At 49.2% G+C, this 20,748-nt stretch overlaps 2 protein-coding genes across 5 annotated transcripts; one reads left to right on the top strand and one right to left on the bottom strand.

The window, feature by feature from the left end:
- Positions 1-1,303: 1,303 nt before the first annotated feature.
- PCYOX1 (prenylcysteine oxidase 1) lies at positions 1,304-4,902 on the bottom strand. The gene is made up of 6 exons (XM_082785872.1): positions 4,770-4,902; positions 4,468-4,674; positions 3,999-4,173; positions 3,160-3,371; positions 2,644-2,796; positions 1,304-2,372 (listed from the first exon to the last, which is right to left on the bottom strand). The coding sequence occupies exons 1-6, from the start codon at positions 4,858-4,860 to the stop codon at positions 1,714-1,716; spliced, it is 1,497 nt and encodes a 498-aa protein (XP_082641998.1). The 5' UTR covers positions 4,861-4,902; the 3' UTR covers positions 1,304-1,713.
- A 448-nt stretch (positions 4,903-5,350) lies between these two features.
- On the top strand, positions 5,351-20,024 carry TIA1 (TIA1 cytotoxic granule associated RNA binding protein). Of its 4 annotated transcripts, XM_082785856.1 has the most exons (12): positions 5,362-5,566; positions 9,108-9,204; positions 9,625-9,723; positions 10,245-10,299; positions 11,842-11,929; positions 15,504-15,579; positions 16,255-16,363; positions 17,182-17,277; positions 17,370-17,454; positions 18,195-18,318; positions 18,878-19,017; positions 19,774-20,024. In XM_082785856.1, exons 1-12 carry the CDS (start codon positions 5,541-5,543, stop codon positions 19,895-19,897), a joined length of 1,119 nt encoding a protein of 372 aa, XP_082641982.1. In that variant the 5' UTR covers positions 5,362-5,540; the 3' UTR covers positions 19,898-20,024. The 4 variants fall into 4 exon arrangements, with proteins under 4 accessions (XP_082641985.1, XP_082641982.1, XP_082641984.1 ...); XM_082785858.1 differs by lacking the exons at positions 5,362-5,566; positions 9,108-9,204; positions 9,625-9,723; positions 10,245-10,299 and adding an exon at positions 14,946-15,014 and having other exon boundaries at positions 11,911-11,929; XM_082785857.1 differs by lacking the exons at positions 5,362-5,566; positions 9,108-9,204; positions 9,625-9,723; positions 10,245-10,299; positions 11,842-11,929 and adding exons at positions 12,707-12,761; positions 14,946-15,014.
- Positions 20,025-20,748: the final 724 nt, after the last annotated feature.

Here is a 20,748-nt window from a genome sequence, read left to right as displayed (position 1 = left end):
TTTCTTCCCTAAAAAACAGGCAACAAAGCTGAGCCTTGTTCACGGGGTCTCGATTGCCAAGAAAACGGTAAATTCCCCTCTGCTGATAGTGCCAGAGAGCGTTTGTGCTCAAGGGGGCTGCCTGGCAGGAGGAAATTATTTAAATAAAGGTTTTTAAATAACATTTTTGCTCTCTCTCTGCTCCGTGGCATCACTGAGGCCGGTTTGTGCCAACACTCCGGGACAATGGAGGTGCTTGTGGTGCATGCCCAGGGCCTGCAGAAACGTTGGGAGCTTCCTAAACAAAACTTGGCCTTTTTGGGGTGGTTTTGTGAGCCAGTCAATGCCCCTTCCAGGTCCTCAGTGAACAGGACTTTTTTTTCAGGTCCTTTTTTGTTATTTTTTTTAACAAACCTTTTCCTCCAGCCTTTCCTAGCTACGTGACATTTTCGGGAGCCCGCTATGTACAGCGCCGCAGGCAGGCTCCGGGGCTGAGTATGTAACCCATAAATATTTAGGTACCCATCATATAGACGAGTATAAATATTTAGTTTGCTTTCCAGCCCCTCCACGGGGCGGCTTCCAGAAGCTGGAAGCCTTCAAACAGCACGAAAGGAGAAAAGCAGGGACAGAAGCAGCAACTTGGACGCAATAAATGCGACCCCAGCTGAATTCCTCTGGTAGTAGGCAGGTTTACAAGCATACAGCTGCCTTTTTGTCCTAAAATTTAGCTTTAATTAGCTAAATTCATCACTCCTAGCATGAGACAGTGCTCGTGGTGGCCTGCTGCTGAGCCTGAGCTCTCCAGGTGAGCGCAGCCTCGCCCCTGCAGCTAACTAACAGGCAATTAATTAGCTTGTTCTCCATCAGGGATGAGTTCCTGTCCAGAAAGCTGGGATTAGCTGCTAGCACCGACGTTATTCCTTCAGTTCTCAGCCCTGCAGCGCTCGCTGAGGATGACTACACCGCTACGTGGCCGATGAAGGCCCGGCAGCAGCTCTGTGAGAGCGCAGAGCAACCCAGACAGAGCTCCAGGCGACGCCTCCAGCTCCCTCTGAACCATCATGTTCATTTTATTTTAATGACAACCCGGTGCTTTCTGCATAGTTGGACATGGTTGAGGTGTCACAGCAGCATTAGGTACGGTCAAGGGGACAGAAAGGCTTCTCCCAAAAAGTTGAGCTGCTAAAACCAAGCGGGGCCCTGCTGTAGGCAGCTAAACCTTGACAAAAAAGCGGGCGTTTTGCCTGTTTCCCACCCATTTTGGCAACTCCCCCAACTCCCTTAGCTAGAAGCAGACCCATCTCCCCCCCCCATCCCCCCCCAGCTCACGGTACTTCTGGACGCAAATTAAAAGTTAAAAACGAAGCCACGATTTCCACTGCACCAGGCCCACCCCAAGAGCTAACTACTTGATAGATCCCAAAAAAAAAAAAGGTCCAGGCAGAAAAGTTCAGGGCCGAGACGTTGATTTTTTTTTCCCCAACTGAAGGAAATCGACACACACAGGTCTGGGGGGGGGCTCAGCTGAGCACAGCGATGCAGATCTGGGGTTGGGCAGGCTCCTCAACGAGAAGGACACTTTAGGGTCAACGTGGCATTTACAGCTTGGGGGCAGAGCGAGTGTTTTGCATGAGAGCGCTCGTTTAAAGCGCCTGCCACCTTTTAATTACCACTCCAATTGAGCAGAGGCAGCTGGATGGCCTCAGGTCCGAGCGAGGCGCTCCTCGAGGCTCAGAGCTCCGTCTTCAGCTTCTCGTGCAAATCCTCCTGGTCGATCTTATCGGCGTTGCCGTACCAGCGGTGGTAGGCGAGCAGCGCCGCGTTCTTGGCCGCGATGGCGCTCATCTCCATGGCGCTGGCGGCCCACTCGATGCCGTTGAGGTAGTAGAGCTGCTCGTGGAGGATGATCGGGGGTAACGGCTCCGGGGGGCTGTAGTGAGGGTACGCCAGCCACTTCTTCACCTTGACCGAGTCGTAGGAGGAGAAGAGCAAGCTGAGCTGCTCTTTGGTGAGCACTTCCTTGGAAAACACCTTCCAGACGGCCGACTGCAGGGGCAGCTTTCCTTCCTCCCCCTTTTTTTCCACCGGAGACACCACCCCTAAGCTGTTGATGAAGAGTTTGGGATTCTCCGTGGTGAAAATGGCACCAAAACGAAAGGCGGAAGGGTCCTGGTAACCGAAGAAGGAGGCGTTTAAGCGCCCGTGCACCAAGGTCGCCACGGTCTGGTGGTACGGGCTGGAGAACTCGGGGACGGGAGGGTTGAAGTTCTTGAAGGTGATGTTGGCCATCCTGCGGTTCAGCGGAGCAGCGATGACGACGATGTCGTACGTGTCCCCCGTCACCCCCGCCGTCGTGTTGTAGGTGACCTGGTAGAGCTTCACGGGGTCCCCTGGGGAGGAGGGAAGAGCTCAGTCATCCCGTTTCACCGCTGGGGGAAATCCCAGCGTCCTTCCCACTTTTGAATCCCATCCCACTGGGGTTTATTACGCTTTGTTGTCAGCTGAAGCTTTTTGAAGTATTACACGTTCAGCTTGTGATCTCTGGCTTTGAACAGAGCCCAGCTTTTTCATTTTAAAAGACCAAAGAAAGGCTTTGGTCTGACCAAGCTGCAGCTGAGCAATGTTCTCCCCCCCACCAAAGGGAAAACAAATGCAACTCACCTGTGGATCTGGGTCTGGTTTTGGGCTCTATGGACAAAACCGTTCCGGAGATAACTTCTGCTTTTGAGGTGTAGATGAGGCCAGTGCAGACGAGTTTGTTTCCCCCTTTTACCGACCAAAGGCCCGATTCTGCCCCTGACAGAGAGACAGCACCTACAAGGAAACCACGATCATTAGCACTACTTATCCAGCACCAGTCTGTAGGGAAATGCTTGAGGCAGCAAGTGGAAAATTAAAGGAAACGGTGTCCCATCGGGACACAGAGCTTGCTTAATGACAGGGCTAAGTAGGTCACTTAGCAAGCGATTGCTCATTTGCCAGAGTAACCCAGTAACCCAGCCAGGGAGGGCAGCGGAAGGAATCGTTCTGCGATAGGAAATAAATAAATGGGTTGCTGCCAGCCCAGCCCAGGAAGCAGGAACCCCAGCACACACAGTATGAAGAGCACAAGGTCACCAGGACATCATTCCGTCCCATGTGCCCCTTTTCCCAGGGGGAGGACCTCGAAACACCCACCTACAAACCCGTTTATGTTGACACCTTGCCCGTAATTGACTCTCATGGTCGGGCAAACCACTTCGTTTATGAACTTGTGGGAGAAGCTGGCCTTCTGCATGGCTTCATCGATGGTTTGGTTCAGCATCTGGGTGAAATCGTTCCCTCCGAGGGCGTGAAGGAGCCGCTCGTTGCTGCTGAAGGTGTAGTCGTACGTCTGGTAGCGATAGATCCTTTAACGGGAGAAAAGGAAATACACTCGCACCAGCTGCACAACACGTGCACCAGCCAAGGAGCTCTTATCGTGGAAACAGAATTCAAGCGTTCAGTTGCTGTTAATTATCTGCTGCCCTTGGAAAATGAAAAGAATCTCACGGTGCCTCCTGGGGTAGGGCTCCCGAGAGCCTTTGAAGGGAGCAGCAGGGCTCATACTTCCAGCCATGACCTAGCCTAAGTGGTAACAGGTCTAAGGAATGCGCATTTTCAATCCCCTCACCTTTCCTAACCAAAGCACGTTGTGCACTGCTACAAATTCAACGACCTTTAGCACCCAGGTGCCAGAGCCATGGAACGTCTGATCCCCAACCCACGTTTCTGCCGGCAGCACGTTGCCTCATCTCCTTTAAGATTACAGGACTTACCTCAATCTTCCTCCTCGGGAAAAGATTACCAACAGAAAGAGAGCAACCAGAGCCTTGTTTCTCAGTGCCAACGGGACGATTTCACCCATTTTTGCAACTCGGCAGGCACTGCACCCACGCCATCAGCCAGGAACCTTGTCCTCCCTAACGCTCCTGCCACTCGTAAGTAACGTCCAGCGCTCAGCACGTGGCTTCCAGCCACCGAGGTGGCTTCCTTACCGCATGAACTTGTCCAGGATGTCCTCCACCCACATGTACATTCGAAGGGGGTTGAGGCCGTAGTGCCAGAGGAGCTTGAGGACGTTGATGATGTACCAGCTGCTCTCCTCGAAGACGAACTCCTCTCCGTTGTAAATGCCCGCGAGGCCGCTGGAGACAGGGGCAGCGGAGAGACCTTGAGAAAAGGGGTGGGAAAAAAAAGGTTATTTAGTGAGGTTGGAATTTCAGGGCTTGGATTTTAGCTTCCTGAGAGGATTTCAGCTTCCTGAGGGGATTTTAGCTTCAGCTGGATGTTACGATTTGGTCCCGGAGCTGTTATAAAGAAGGGAAGGAGTTTGTTTATCTGCAGCCCCCCAGTAAAAGGGGCCCCACCTGCCTCAGACGAGTGTGTGGAATTGCCGGGGAGCTTCATGAGGGGGATTTTTAGGGTCGGGGAGGGGGAAAATAACAAAGCTTCGCCCTGGCTCACCCAGCTCCTTGACGAAGTGCTTCATGTGCAGGTTGAGGGGGCGCAGGACCGAGCCCCCCGCCTCGTAGCCCTCTCCCTCCACCTCCAGCGTGGCCAGGCGGCCTCCCACCGCCTCCCTCTCCAGCACCTCGATCCGGACGCCTCTCCCGAACTTCTCCCGGAGGAAATAAGCCGCCGCCGTGCCCCCGATGCCGCCGCCGACCACGGCTGTGAGGAAGAGGAACCATGAGGATGAAGAAGAGGAGGAAGGCAGCGCGGAGCCCCCTCAGAACCCCCTCCCGGCCCCCCAACCCCGCCGTTACCGATCCTCCCGGGGGCACCGCGCTGCTCCCCTCGGCCCAGGGCGGCCGGGGAGAGGGCGGCGAGGAGCAGCAGGAGGCTGGCGGCCGGCATGGCGCTGCACGGGGCCGGGCCGGGCCGGGCCGAGCCGTGGGGCCGAGGCGGGGCGGAGCAGGGTTAAAGGCGGCGGGGCGGGGGCTGGGCAGCAGCCGCGCCGCTGGTGTAGTGGTATCATGCAAGATTCCCATTCTTGCGACCCGGGTTCGATTCCCGGGCGGCGCACCCCTCTTTCATCCCTTTCTTTTTCTACTTTATTTTATTTTTTTATTCTTTTCGTTGCCTGAGGAAGACGCGGGGACACTTTTTAACCCCATAACACCGAGACGGGGACATAAAAACCAGCAATAACCCCACAATTAAACGGGAACCGGGAGCAAAGCGCATGCGCACAACCGCCGCCTCCCCCCCTCCCTTTTTATCCCCCCTCACGTCTCTTCCCCGCGCGCACGCGCACGCTGAGGTGGCGCGGGGCGCTCGTGCGCCTGCGCCGCCGCCGGGGAGGGGAGGGGGGAGAGGCGAGCGCTATTGGCCCAGCCCCGGCGGCGCATGCGCGCTGCCGCCCCCCCTCGGCCGGCCGGGCCCCCTTCGGCCGCCCGCCGCCATCTTGTGAGGACCCCCGGGCTTCCTGGGCGCGGCGGGGCCGGCGGCGCTCGGGGCTGCCGTGAGGCGCTGAGGGGGCCGGCTTCGGGCCTGAAGAGCCGGGGCTGGCCGGCGGAGGAGGAGGAGGAGCCGGCATGGAGGATGAAATGCCCAAAACCCTGTGAGTGGGGAGGGGGCGACGCCGCCGCTGCCGCCGCCGCCCTTTTGTTCCCGGCTCGGCGGGGAGGGGGAGGCCCCGGGCGCTCTCCTCACCTCCCCTCACGGCTCCTCCGCCACATCGAGGGGCCCGGCGGCTGCTCCCACCCTGGTTCGGGCCTCAGGGCAGCCGGTCCCAACCCCTCAGGGCCCAGCCGTGCCCCCCGCCCCATTCCCTTGGGGCCTCAGCCCTTCGCAGCCCCCTTTCCCCTTCCTCTCCTCAGCAGCTCCGAGCATCGGTCAGCGAGGAGGCAGCCCCGGCCTGGAAGGCGCTCGCCCAGCAGCGAGGTGCTCAGGAGCTTGAGGGAAAAACCCCGCGGAGCCCCAAATCGGCTCCTGGCCAAGTGCCCCTAAAGCACGCTGCGAGCCTCTTGGTTCCCAGGGAGCTGCTTGTAGCTGGGGGGCAGCTCCTCGCCTTGATAAGCACCCTAACTATTATTATTATTTTTTTTAATCACAAGGAGTTTTTGCTGGTGGTGTTCGTGCAGCTGATGCCCATCGCTGTCAGTCAGGCTTTTGGTCGGCTGCTGCTCCTGTGGCTGGCTGGGTTTGAAAGGTGTTTGGTGCAGACAGAGGGGTGGGCTTCCCTCCTTCCCCTGGCAGCTTTACCTGGAGCAGTTTCCCTTAATTAACCTAGGATTTGGTAAAATCACGGGCTCACCAGCCTTTCTGTTCCATCAGTGTACCAGCTACCACCGTGAGCTTTGTTTCACGTTGGCGGGATGAACGAGGAGGGAGAGAGGCTCTTGCCAAGCTGATGGGAAAGTTTCACCCTTGGACAACAGCCACAGCTATCCCGAGGGCTGCTACATGGCTTGGCTGAGTACCTGGAGGAAAACAAGGCTCTTACGTGACTTAGGCCAGCTCCTCAGCTCCGGGCTTTCCTCAGTGGTAAACCTGTGTTTGCCTCCACGTGTCCTGGTTCGCGCCTCCAAACTATTCTTAGCATCTACAAACATGGGTCAGACACAGGCATGCCGGTGTGTTTATTTAGAGCAATGTTTTCCCCCCTCTGTCCCCGTGAAGTTGTTGCCTGCGGTGGTCTCGGCGGCTCGCAGCTCGTGCTGGAGGGAGGGAATTGCCTGTGGTGGAGCACGTGCGGCGTGGTGCACAACCACGGGCGGCTTTTGGAGCTGCAGAGCTCCCCGTTGGGCGACGTGATGGGAGCTACGTTCCCCTGACCCGCTTCGAGCAGCGTCCCCGTGTCGGGCAGAGGGTTTTTTGTGGGGTTTGCAGCTTGGGTTGAGAGCGAGCAGCTTGAGGGAAGGAAACGCTGCTGAATTCCAGCTCAGGTCTGAAGTGGGTGCTAAATATTTGCTCGCACCAGGATTTCTGGAGGTAGCGCTACAGAAATCCCATCTGGATGTGGGTTTTGCTGCTCCCTTGCAGAGTTTTGGCGTGTTGTGAGGCGAGGAAGCAGCCGGGTATCCACAGACGTGTTTTTTGAGTTCCCTTAGCATATTTAAGCAGTTTTTCTGGAACAGTTTCCAGATGCTGTTGGAAATAAGGCCTTGTTCTTGTGATGTCCCTGTAACATGTTCCTTGAAGGGAGAGCCTTGATGTGCTGGTGAACGTTGGGAGCTGTGTTGCTTGTGTAAATGATTTCCTGGAGAAGGGGCTCCCTTCACGTGGCTGCTTACCATCCTCAAAAGTCGCTCTCCAACAGCAGAGATGATGAATCTGAAGAGCAGCTACAAGGCAGACAGTGTTTTTGGACTTGACAGAGAGCTCTTGTTTGTACTTTACGTGCTTCTCGAGTTCGTGTACCTCTGATTTACTCTGTGCACCTAAAAAGATCAGGAAGTGCTAACAGTTCAGCAGTGCTTTTCAAGAAGACACGTGGTGATCTACACACCCTGAGTCGTGTGTAGGGTGCCCTGGATCCTTCATCTGCAGAGAAAAGCAGCACCTGGCTCGCTCCTGAGAATCCAGTTAGCAGAAAACAGGGGTAAGAGGATGCAGGAGGTGACGAGCCTCTCTCTCCGAAGATCTCTGCTCCAGGTGGAGCATCACCCGGCTCACTCCTTGGAAAATTCATGCAGGGCAGTGTCCGGGTGTGTGCTGCACAGAAGCAGGTCGATATCTAGTGTGTAATCACACAGATCGTGTATAATCAGCGTGCACATATGTTGCTGCACTTTATGGACACATTTTGAATGGTCTGGAGAGATTCGTGGGACTCTCAGGGATCCTTTACCGAAATCCCACGTTTTCCAGCCAAATCTAACCTGCGGGCAGGGAGTGCTTAATACAAGGTCTGGTTATCAAAGTGAAAATCCAGCGTTGGCGCAAAGGTCAGGGTGCAGACACCGTGTGTGGAAACTTGCAGTGATAAGTAAACTGTTCATAAACCCGGGAAGTCACGTGGGAGGGTTGTTGCTCAGTGCCTGGGCTTATTTATTAATCCTAATTGCGATAATATTTAAGGAGAGAGAAGAAGCCCTGCTCATTATCAAGCACGGGGTTCATTGTCCTAAGGACAGTGCACTAAACCCTCCTCATGCCTCAAAGAGCTGATATTGATGAAGTTTGGAGCATGTAGCTGCTTAAAGTGGAGTGCAGCTCTGGCTCGTCCCTGAAATAGTTGCTCCCCTCGAGGTTTGCTGGCAGGGTTTGGGCCACGGCGTGGCTGAGGTGCTCCCCGCAGAGGCCGTGCTTGGCCACACGGCGTTCCTCTGGGGGAAGGTGCTGCTGAGGTTTCTGCCTGCTTCTCCGCATGCTTGCTTAAAAAATCCCGTGATTTGGGATTAAAAAAATAAAAATAATCCCTGTGGATTTACGTTTCCTTGCAGAGAGTGCAAAAGTGTTGTAAAAATCCCAAAGCAAGGTGAGGGGGTGAATTTGTGCTCCGTAAGGCTGATCCTTTCAAATGAAGGAAGATGAGGGAATGCCCTCACTTGGCACAGTCACCCTTGGTTGTTTCAGGGCTTTCAGAAGTCTTTTTTTAAAAGGAGCTGCCTAAATACTGTGTAAAACACTCGCTGAACACCAGATTTAGCTGTTAGGGTGGCTGGGGAAGTGGTGCTTACTGAACGATGGCTGCACGTGGTGGTTGTAACCGTTTCTACACATGGAAATGAGGTCGTTGGGTGCCCCTGTGGGGCTTTCTGCTTGGCTCTGCACCAGGGTAGCATTTTAGGACCGCAGACCTTTGGTGGGACCAAGGGCGGGGGCTGTTGCTGCCTGCCTTAAGTGACCCATTTGTGCTTGTTCCCTGACTCGCTGTACGCCTCGTTTTCACAGGCCAACCTGGTGGGGCTGGGTGTTAGAGGGACAACTTTCAGCAGTATTTGCTCCGTTACGTGGCTTTTGTCCCCTGGTGTCCCAGTGGCCACGTTCCTACTGCTGCTTCAGATGCCAAATCTCTCTCTGGGGAGAGTCGGAGTTGGTGGTGACCTGACAAGGGTCTTGACTGCTTGCATTTCAGTTTTTCTGCTTAAAATCCCTCTTCTCTACCTCCCCCTGCTTTAGCACCTGCACTTCTAACCTTTTATTTGGTTCTGTAGATATGTGGGGAACCTGTCAAGAGATGTGACCGAAGCTCTCATCCTCCAGCTGTTCAGCCAGATTGGACCATGCAAAAACTGCAAAATGATCATGGATGTAAGAGCCTTCGCCTAATTATTTCCGTGCTCGTTAGAGCAGATGGCTTTGGGTCTTTGAGTATTTCAGAATTCTCCTGGAAATACAGTGTGACCACCTTAAGGGGATGTAATAAAGGTGGAGGTCACAGTCACGTAGTTTTGGCCCAATTTCTGGTATAATATAAGGGGGGGGGGGGGGGGGCATTTTGAAAGGGACTAAGCAGGTTAATCCATGGGGATATTCGGAATTAGGTTCAAAAAGTCCTTTTGGGCCATCCTTAAACCTTTTTACTTAAACCAAAACCTCCTGGAGCACTGTTTGAGTTTGGATCGGATGAGTTAGATGTTCAGATTTAGTAAGTAAGGGGCTGAGAATAATAGCGAGGCTACAGCTTGAAGAGGTTTTGATCAGAAATCTTTTTTTTTTCTTTTCTACCAGACAGCTGGAAACGATCCCTATTGTTTCGTGGAGTTCTACGAGCATCGCCACGCGGCTGCAGCGCTCGCTGCTATGAATGGCCGGAAGATAATGGGTAAGGTAAGCTGTCATGTCTACAGGGTGAGTTGGAGCTGGAAAACACAGGCTGTACCTCAGATTGTGGGGGAGAAACCCCACGCGAGGCCAGGCGGATGCACTGCAGGCGTTAGGCACTTGGTTTGAACAGCAGCCTCAGCGTGGCTGACCAGAAAAGCCTTTTTGGCTGTTGTAGGAAGAATTCAGAATCAAGTGGGAATGTAGGATTGGGGAGGGCTCGGGGACAGCAGCCATAAAGAATATTTTAACTGCACTGGCCTTACCTGGACAACATCCCTTTCTCCTCATCCCTGAAAAAAACCACTCCCACCTAGCCAAAATATTTAGGCAAGGCACGCTCACCTGCTGTGCTTTTAGCTAGCAGGATGCAGTTTAGAAGAACAAGCCCTCCCCCCAAAAAAAAACACCTTCGGCTTAAGCTTTCCCCTGAATCTTGCATATCTGTAGCATCAGAATTAAATGCTGGTGGTGTCTGTGCTCGGTGGTGATTGCTGTGGTCTAACCTGGACAATTGATGTTTGCAGGAGGTGAAAGTGAACTGGGCAACAACCCCCAGCAGCCAGAAGAAAGATACGAGCAGTAAGTGTCGCTTACACGTCGAGTTGTTGCCTGATTTGTAGCAGTAGCTTTTAAACATAAGCAGTAAGCATCGTGCGGTTCTGTGCAGTAATGTTTTGATCGTAATCCTAAGATATTATTTAATGTGTTTGTGTTAATGAACTTAAGAACAAATCTAATCTTTGTCATCAGGTAGTACCGTTGTCAACACACTGCGTTCGCAAGGTAATTGTGTCTTCTTAAACATAAAATGAAATCTCTCGAGGGTATTCACTAACCACCTGGAGCTGTGTGTGGGGTTTTGTTCATCATTATTTCATATTTTTTTTTATGAAGAGACTTCCCTTTCGTTTCCCTGTGGCATCAGAAAGCAGCTTAGTGTTCACTATTTAATTCTGGTGCTGGTGTTCAGGTGTTTTGTAGGATTGCAACTGTGAAATTAAAAAGAAATAAATATATATGTGTATAAAACAACAAAAAAAATAAAATAATTTAAAAAATACACCTTTTCCTCTGCTATTGAGGCAGAATACTTGGCTCATTTTAACACTGCAGTATGCACTGCTTCAGACAGACTCCTTGGGAACGTGTAAACTTCTTCCCAAATGGGGCTTCTTCATTACCCAGTCGTGGCAAGTGTAGCTAGCGCTGCTTTTCTCAGCAAGCTTTGAATTCCTGGAGCCAAGTGGGGTTAAACTCCATCAGCATCCCAGCAGCCTTGAAAGTTTCTTACCTGCTGCAGTGCAAATAAAGTACAAAAGTCTGTGTATTGCTCTAAGATGGTGTGTGATGGATTGTTTGGTTGTAGTGGAGGAACTCAGATGCAGGATTTTTGTTTCTCTTTGGTGCATGTTTCTAATGGATCTGATACAAATTGAAGGGATTACTCTTTCCGTTCTGTTGCCTTCAGTCTTAGTTCACTTGCACATGGATTCACACACATTGAATTCACGTGGATTCACATGGTGTAATGGCTGGGCAACCAAAACTCGGGGCTTTTGAGAACTCAAATTCTTTAACAACAAACTGTTGCAATGCAAGGTATTTTTTTGATTTGTTCTTCACAACCTACGGTATTAATTTGGACGTCTAGCTAGGTTCAAAGTATGTCCTGCTCTAGAATGACTGTTACCTGCGTTTCTGGAAACTGTGAGATGTTTCAGTCGATGAGATTTTGTATAGTTTATGATCTCGTAACATATCAAAACTTAACATTAGTGTATCAAGAGAGAGATTTTCTTGTAGTGTGGCACATTAAGTAAATAGCTTGAGACCTTTTATGGTAAATAGACTGGTCTTAAAAGCAGTTTGTAAAAACAAAACGTAAATGCCATATGTCACACTAATATACTTAAAGTTACTGACTATACAGTGCTACCAAGCAGTGGATCTGTTACAAGCAGTAGTAAATTCTGTTTTATAGTGAACTCTAGTCTTCATGTAGTGTTTAAGACCTGGAAATCCATGCTATATGAGAGTGCTGTACTCTGTGTACGTGTCTGTGTGTTCAGGGGTTCTCTTCAAACTTTAAACTCCTTTTTTTTTTTTCTCTTTCCCCAAAAGACCATTTCCATGTCTTTGTTGGAGACCTCAGTCCAGAAATCACAACTGAAGATATTAAAGCAGCTTTTGCGCCATTTGGAAGAATATCGTAAGTAACTTTAGAGGGTAAATAAACTAAAAGTTCTCTCTCCTAAATGGAGGCAGCCTCATGTTTCAGTAAGTAAAAAATGAGAGTTGACAGAGTGCAGGAATATACATTCATCTGTTCATACAGCAACTCGAGTCTGAAAGGTTGGGTGTTAAGCAGGATGTGTAAAGAGATTTCTTTAGAGTAGCTCATTCTGCTTTCCTAGAACAGTTGCACACAACTTGCTTTGGTTTCATACTCCTTGCATTGTTTGGCAAAGCAACAGTGGAAAAAAAAAAGAGAGATAAACGTGGGGTTAAGCATTTAACTTGCCCTCTCAGCAACCACACAAGCATCACGCTTTATAGTTTGTGACTGAGTCCGTTTGCATGTTCACGTCTCGTGAGGCTTTGGATTTTTTGTTAGCCGTGGCGTGCAGGCCACCGGTAGCATCCGTTTTTTTGGCAGTTCAAAGTCCCACTCCCCCAAAATAAAAACCTTTCCAGCGCAAGGCTCCCTGTGGCACCTGAAGGCTGCAGCTCGAGCGGCCTCAAAGTGTTCGGCGCTGTGTCAGCCTGTAGGGCTTGGCCGAGTTGCACTCATCAGTTGTGCAGGGCGATGGTGTAACAAGCGAACGTGGTGCAAACGGGGAATAGTGGCCGCAGGTCTCTGCCTGCCGGTTTGTTGTATGCAGGGTGTAGCAGTAAGGAGCACTTCGTTCATTCCATCCTCCAAATGTAAACCATTAATTTTCCTTGTAGTGTTGTCTGTACTGGACATTGAAGTTTCTTGATGGTGATGTAAGAGAACGTAGAGTGCTTTGGAGTGTTGTGTAGTGAAGCATTTAATTGAAGTAAGTTTGTTTTTTTGTTTTTTTTTTTTTTGTTTTTCCCTCAGAGTCCAGTGTATTACTCTTTTAATGCCAGCTTGATTTCCTCTTATGATAAGGTTTTTAAAAAAAAAAAAGTGATCTGAATGTCGCTTGCTTCAGAGAACTGTAAAGCTTGACTCCATCTCCTGTCATCTAGGCAATGTAGAGGGTCAGACTCTTAAGGAGAGTCAATTTATCCTCACGGCCAAATGTGGTCTGGATGGAAGGCGTGAGGGACTCTGAAGTAGATCCAAACTGGCACTTTGCTGCTGGAATGAGAACGCAAGGCAGGGAGCAGTAGCTGGCTGCGCTGGTGTGAATGTGGTGGAGCTACGAACTAATTTGCCCCAACCTATTCAGCAGTAGGGTTCCGGGGTGACTCTCAGCAGATGTTCTTCTTTACCAAACAAATACTCCCCAAACAGAACTCCTCCTGAGCAAGGGGCAAAAAGTAACTTCTGATTATCCCCTGGGGAAGCAGAACTGATAGCAAACATTGCTCCACGATCCCTATTCCCCTTTGTTCCAGGAGAGCTTTTTGGATGCAGAGCTGCTGCTGTGTAGGAGCAGGGCTGCTGACCGGGCTCTGCAGAGCACGAGGTTTCTCTTCCCTAGCAGTGGTGATGGCAGGGAGGGGTGAGCAGCGCTCTTTTTTTGTGTCCCTCAGCACACCACTGTGAAGCCAACAAATTGAAAGCTGCAGTTTGCCCTGGCTTAAACTGCCAGTCCAAAACGAGAGGAGTAGTTAAAAAGCGTCCCCATTTTAACTCCTAAACTCTTGTTCCCCCAGAGGGTCAAATAAATAGCAGAAGGGACCTTCATTTTCTACTTATTTAAATTTAACCTGAAGGAATAAATATTGCTACTGTCTCTTAAACAGTCGAATGAAGTTACTTGACTTGACTTGTTCCTCATCAGTGACTAGTTTCTGGAAATGTGGTGCTAATGGAATATTTCCTGATTATTTTTTTTAAACATTGTTTTTGTTGGTGTTAAACTGAGCTTTTTTTTTCATGAAACCAAGGTTGAACTACTGCATGATTAGCACATAAGAAATTTTGGTAATTCTTTGCATCTGAACTTTTTAATCACTGTAAAAGCACACTTTCATTGTGGTTTCCTTTTATGCTTGCTGTACGCATGTTTTCACTTGTTCTCAAGTCTTATTTTCAAAGTTTTCAGTTGAGGGTAAGTAGAGATGAGTTTTTCCCCCCCTCCCTCTTTAGGCTATTCAGAGCAAACCGATCTAAAAGTACCCGAGTGGCTCTTCTCAGGCAATTTGTAACAAACTACCCAAATTCAGATCTAACCCAGGAAGGGAAATAAATAATTTTATTATTATTATTTTATTTATTTATTAAAGAAAAAACAATGGGAGGGGGGAGGTATTACAAAAAATAAAGAAATAATGTTTCTAGCATTGGAAGAGGTATTTTCCTCGGGCCTTAACGATGGTGTCAGTGCTGTGGGCTTACGTGTACCGGAATAAGCTGATGATACACCATTTGCAGTTAATGTAAGGCTTAAAAGAAATAAATTAGTGTAACGAACCTTCTCTTCATTGTGACTTTTCTCGCCAGTCTTGGAATGCTAAATGTTGTGCACATGTTACGCTAGTTTCTCTGACCCGTATAATTTTATACAGCCGTAAGTTACATTGCATGACTTTCTGACTGGTTTTCTGTTTTTGTTTCTGTTCTTTACTGCCTGTATGTGTGGGGCAAAGGAGGGGAGGAGAGGGTGGCCTGTAGGTGAGAGCATCTCAGCCCTTGGCTAACTCGTACGCAAATTGCCTGAGAAACACTGTAGAATGACGTTCCACGAGTGGGGTTTAGCTCTTGTAGCTGGGTTCTCTTTTTAACTCAATCTCAAATAATAGGGCTCTGGTTATTTTGCAGAGTGTCTCTGAAGAATGGACAGAATTGCCATGGCTAACTACAAGCTACAGTTCACAGTGGACAAACGTTGTAGTTTTCTTATTTACTTTTCTAAATTTTATTTTTCTTTTTGCTTTTTTATATCTTGTAGTTTCCAATCAGTCCTGTATGATTGCTGTTGTACAAATGCAGTTTAAATTATTTGTAATATGTAGTTTAAAACATAAATGTTTCGGTGTTTTATTTTCTTCAATAATTTCTGAAAATGTCAATCTCTCAAAATTTACAGCTGCCCACAGTCCAAAAAGGGGGTAACGAATTGACCTGAGAAAATTAAAGAATTCAGTTAACAGGCGACGTATGCCTTTTAATTCCTATCTTTTTTCATTTTTTCTATTTAATATTTTGAATGAGTAGGTAGAATGTGTTGGCAAATAGCGAGTTTAAAAATTGCATGGTTAAAGAGAGCCATTCAGCTAATGTTAGTCAGCTACGTGGCTTCAGTGATTCTTTTGAATAGCTGCTTTGACCATGCTTTGTGTCTTAACAGTATGTAAAAGCATTTGGAAGCGGGAGCCAACTGTCGTAAAGTACATACGTTTGTTAGAGAAGCTATTGATTTGCATGTTTACAAAATTAAGTTTAATTTTGCTACTACCTGGCAAAGCATTAGTAAAGTTCTGTTTAGAAAAGAAGCCATTTGCTTTGACTGTGTTGCTGGTGCAATAAACAGTTGACTTTAGTAGAGGTGAAACGTGAGAATAAGCTGTACATGTGACTCAAGTTGTCATTTGAGCGAGGTTGGCTTCGCAAGGTGCTAAACTGCCTCTTGTTTCTGCTTTTTAAGGGATGCGCGTGTGGTTAAGGACATGGCAACGGGAAAATCCAAAGGCTATGGCTTCGTTTCCTTCTTCAATAAATGGGTAAGCTGCAGCACGGTCTAGAGCACCTCTGAAAAGTGGGTGGTGGTTTTCAGCAGCTGCTCCAGGGAATGAGTATTTTTGGTCCCCAGCTCGCCCTGTTTTCAGTTTCCCCTCCTCTTGAGGGGCAAATGATTTGGTCTGTTTGGCAAAGTGCTTTAGTATGGCTTCAGTGTTTCAGCCTTGATGGTGAGTGACATCAGAATGAGTGAGGTACAGGAATGACAAAGAGAACATCTCTGGTATATCAGGTGGGATGACCTGTCGGTGTCTTCTTGGAAAGACTTAGGGCAAAGTGTTAAATGCTGTTTGTTGGCAATGAGTTAATAGCAAAAGATCTGGGCTGCCTGAGGTTAAGGTGACCTGCTTGGAAGACTGCCTGCCAGCTGAGCTGAAGGTTTTGGTACTTGTTTTGGTGAAGAAACCTTGCTAAAATGTCAGCTGGATGGGGTGTGACTTCAGAAACCAGAGGTCCTGCTGTAGGCAGCCTTTGATGTGCTCCGTGAAGCCGAACAGTGCCCCTTCTCCTCCCTAAAACCCCTTCTTTGAAGGTTTCTTTTGGCAAACTGCAGATGTCAGACAGGGGAGGTGTGTGGTGACTTCACTCCTGTGCCTGTATCTCAAAAGGCAGAAATGTCAAGAATGTTTTTCTTTTTCCCCTCCCTCTCTTGTGGGCAGGATGCAGAGAATGCTATTCAGCAGATGGGTGGCCAGTGGCTCGGTGGAAGGCAAATCAGAACAAACTGGGCAACAAGGAAACCTCCGGCTCCAAAGAGTACCTACGAATGTGAGTGTGTTCAGCTGGGCCTTCTGCAAACCTCCCACCATGCACATGGGGAGGAAAACTGTGAAATCCACACATTTGGAGATGGGGAGAGAAGGGAAAGTGGGTACTCAAATGCAAAAAACTCTTGAACACTTTCGAAACTCCTGAATAAATCAAGTGATGGTGATTGTATTAATGTTGCCACTAGGGGGATCCATCAAGCTTCTGCACGCTTAGTTTGGGAGCTGTCTGTCAGCACAACTGAGATGACTGTGTTGGTTGTTTTTTTTAACTTTGCTCCCTCATTTTTATGGCTTCCTGCTGTGGTAGAGAGCAGATAGGGCTGCATTAAAGCATTTCCACAGGAGAGATTTTAAATGAGGTGTATCGGACCTATTAGATAGGCCTGTGATGTGAATTTAGTTTCACAGCACTGTCCCTGTCCCAAGCAGCCTGTCCCACGTGGGAGCTGTTGCCAGAAGTCACGTACTGGGGACCAAACTTCCCTCCTGCCCCGTGCCACCCTTTGTTTTCAGGGTGTTGGCGAGTTGTGCCCAGTGTCTTGTGCCTATGAGTAAACACTCGAGTGCTTAAGAAGAACTTGTTGCCCTGTGTTTTATAGAGCAAAGGTCTGGAGGCTGTGTCTGTCTGAGACGTTAATTCACCACTCTGTGGTTCAGATAGACGGCCAGACATACCCAAGTGAAAGTGCTGACCTTGGTAAATATTTGTCACGAGCTCTGGCGGCCTGGCTCCTTCCTGGAGGCCTGTTGGGATCAGAGTTGTTGCATAACATGTGTGCGATCGGTTGAAAAACTCTCTAAAAAAATCTCTTGCAGCAAACACCAAACAGCTGTCTTACGACGACGTGGTCAATCAGTCCAGCCCGAGCAATTGCACTGTGTACTGCGGGGGTGTGACTTCGGGACTGACAGGTATCGTGTCTCCGAAACGCGGTGTCCCGTTGTGTGACACCGAGTGATGCCCCCGTCACCTCATTCTGATGCTCTGCTTCTTGTTGCTTCAGAACAGCTAATGCGCCAGACCTTCTCTCCGTTCGGGCAGATAATGGAAATCCGAGTCTTCCCCGATAAAGGATACTCCTTCGTGCGGTAAGGCTGTGAAGAACTTCGTGAAAATTAAGGGTTCTCTGACTGCAGCCTGGTCTGAAGAGTGAGTGAGGGCTTGGAGAACTGCTGGCACGAGCAGAAGAAAAAAAAACTTAACTCAGTCTAAACAACCTTGGCTATAAACAACCCGGTGTGCTTGTAGCCACATCTGTCTGCTGCCTGAGATGTGTCTTGCAGAAGACCCCTGCTTTCTGACTTAGGTTGATTCTGCTGGCAAGGGTTGTTGGGAAGACCCGGCCTTAGTCCCGTGACTACCCGTGCTGATACTCAAATCTGGGACTGGTTTATGCTGCTCTGCCCTTCCCTAGCAGTGCTGCAGTAGCCTTAATCATAACAGATCCCCGACTATTCCTTTTTTTTGTAATTTCCCAGTTGAGTTACTGAGGCAGTCAGTCAGTTTCAGTGACGTTTCTGGGAGCACCCTTATCTCTTAGTTGACAAGGCTCCAAATAATAAGTACTTACTGACTTGCTCTCCGTGCTGGTAATTTTTTTTAACTTATTTACTGAGTGATAATGGAACGAGTTACAACACTGAGACAGGAAAACCGACCGTAGCCTGGCAGTCCTTCTGCTTTGGGGGTGATGAAAAAAAGTCTCTGCAGTCAGCCTGCTCTTCTAGCAGAACTTAAACTCGTGCTGCTGGCTGTGGGGCTCTCTGGGGTTTACTTCCAGATGTTGCTCACCAAATTGTTCATGTTGGTACGATTTCTGTGTCAACAGGTTTAATTCTCACGAGAGCGCTGCACACGCCATCGTTTCTGTCAATGGAACAACTATAGAAGGGCACGTGGTGAAGTGCTACTGGGGCAAGGAAACACCAGACATGATCAGTCCGGTCCAGCAGGTCAGAACCCTCTGCCAATATCAAAGATGAAAGCTTTAATTTTGTCCCATAAAAACCTGTTAAATGGCTGTAAAGCCTTTGTGCTTGCCAGTTTGACGATGCAGAACGTGTGAGTTCTGTGTTACCGCTTATTTCATTAGCGAGTATTTCTCTGAAGCACAGTCAGGGATTTAAAATGCTTTGGAAGATGTGGAATCTTGTTATGTAAAAAATCATGATGCAAAATTTTGAAGAAAACTTGCAGAAGGCTGTCCACATGTGGCATATCTTTGCCGTGAAGGTAAATGTCGGTGCCGTTGCTCTTTTCTGGATCTCTGCAGAAAGGCTCTGCTCTTTGAGGAGACAACTGCCTTGTTTATGGGTGAAACTTGAGTAATTAAATGTTTGTGCACCGAAGGAACGTCCTACTAAATATCTACGTTTCCATTTCTGAATTATTTTAGCAAGCAGACCTGCAAGTTTCCAAGTGAAGGCAGATGGGGCAGGCGGGATGAGTCGTGAGGCTGTAAATCGCAGCGCTCCTGGGCACTGCTTAATACGAGGCCGTTTGTGCTTGCAGAATCAAATCGGCTACCCGCAGGCATACGGGCAGTGGGGCCAGTGGTATGGCAACGCGCAGATCGGTCAGTACATGCCCAACGGCTGGCAGGTCCCGGCGTACGGGATGTACGGGCAGGCGTGGAACCAGCAGGGCTTCAAGTGAGTATTGTGCACGGCCCCAGTGATGGGGATTTCCTACGGGGGAGCGTGTGCTCTCTTCTCCTTCGGAGAGCAGCACGGGGATTTCTGTTTTCCAGCCAAGGCGTTTTCAAAGTGGTTCTTGAGCTTGGATGGGAGTTGAATTGCGTTCTTGCCAAGCAGGGAATGTGCCATGGGTGTGAAATCCTCTGATTTTGCTGCTGGTAACAGCTGCCGTGTTTCTGAGCAGTGACATCAAATGCCGTTTGGGTGGAAGCAGTGAATGCAGATCACTGTGCTAAATCGTGGGCTTCTGAGTGATAGTAGAGTGGTTCTGTTTGGGAGGCAGCAAACCTCTCAGCTCTGGCTGAGCAGTGAAGAGTTCTCCTCCTCTTTCCGGACTGCTGTCAACAAATTCTGATTGCTGTTTTCTTTTTGAGTGTTCCTCTTTCTGACTGCCCCTAATTCCTGCACATCAGGAACACGCGAGCTTCTCCAGCGCCTCTAGGGGCTGGGCTGGGGAGCCCCAACAGTTTCCCACTGTCATGGGGCTGAGCGTTTGGGGTGAAACTCCTTTCCATCCCCTTTTGTAGAAGCACCAGTGCTTGATATCCCTGGAAAATCTGCATCAGGTGCCAAGGCGTGCTCGTTGTGGGCTTGAGTAGATCAGGAAATGATGTGCAGATCCAGGATGGTAACACTCGGGGCTCACACGGGCACGTCCGTTCTTCCTCCGAGTCCAAACCTCACCTAACGTTCTGATTTCCTCCCCAACAGCCAGACACAGTCTTCGGCAGCATGGATGGGGGCGAACTACGGAGTTCAGCCACCCCAGGGGCAGAACGGGAGCGTGATCACCAACCAAACTGGATACCGCATGGCAGGCTTCGAAACGCAGTGAGAAAAGGACTCTGAAGCCGAAGGCTGCTGGGCTCGAGGCTGCGAGGAGTGCTGCAAAGCCTTTTGTTTACTGCAAAGAATTACCAGATCAAGTCAGTGCAAGTGTCAGATACAGTGTATTTATTTAAGAGAGAGAGAGAAAAAAAAAAAAAAGCGTTTTTAATCATGAAATTGTCATCCACATTGTTTAAAAAAAAAAAAAAAAGAGAAAAAAATCACAAAAAACGAGATGCTGGATGTCTGCCAACTTTTGCCTTCTTTTCCTCCTTTCTATATGTGTTTCTTAAGATCCACGTTTGAAACACAGCAAATGCAGGGACTACTGCCACTTAAAATTGGGGCAGGAAATTGCACAATTGTCAAACTTTTTTTCCTTGGAAGTAGCGTGCAGTTTTAGTTTGCATTCCGAATGGTTTAAAAGTGTATTATAAAAGCCGTTGTACAAAAAGAAAAGCCAAAAGCGTGTGAATTCTGGGGACGGCTCCGTCTCCAGCCTTTGCACAAGTCTGTTTTAAAAGAGCCTCTTGTATAAAGTGTCCATCTCTCCGCTTTTGTTACACCGGGTTTTCCACTCTAAGTTATTCGTTTACATCGTTTTGTACCGAAGCGTTTTCTCAGAGTTGTCTTTTTGCCTTACGACCGTGACCGAAGCTCTCACCCCGCGGGGGGACGCGCGACGCTCGCTGCTCAATCGGCTCCCGACCCCTCCGAGGGACCGAACGTCGTGGGCGTTGTGTTCCCCGCGAGCAGGTGCCTACAGCAACCCCCGCCGGGCTCGCGCGAGAGGATTTTTAATCTTCTGGTGGAAAAATCCCTTTTGCGATGTGTACCGGGACACCGAAAACCCTGTTC

This window comes from Aythya marila, assembly GCF_965140915.1.
Source record: "Aythya marila genome assembly, contig: HAP1_HAP1_SCAFFOLD_282, whole genome shotgun sequence".
Lineage (NCBI taxonomy): Eukaryota > Metazoa > Chordata > Aves > Anseriformes > Anatidae > Aythya > Aythya marila.
This window is presented reverse-complemented; position numbering and strand designations above follow the sequence as displayed.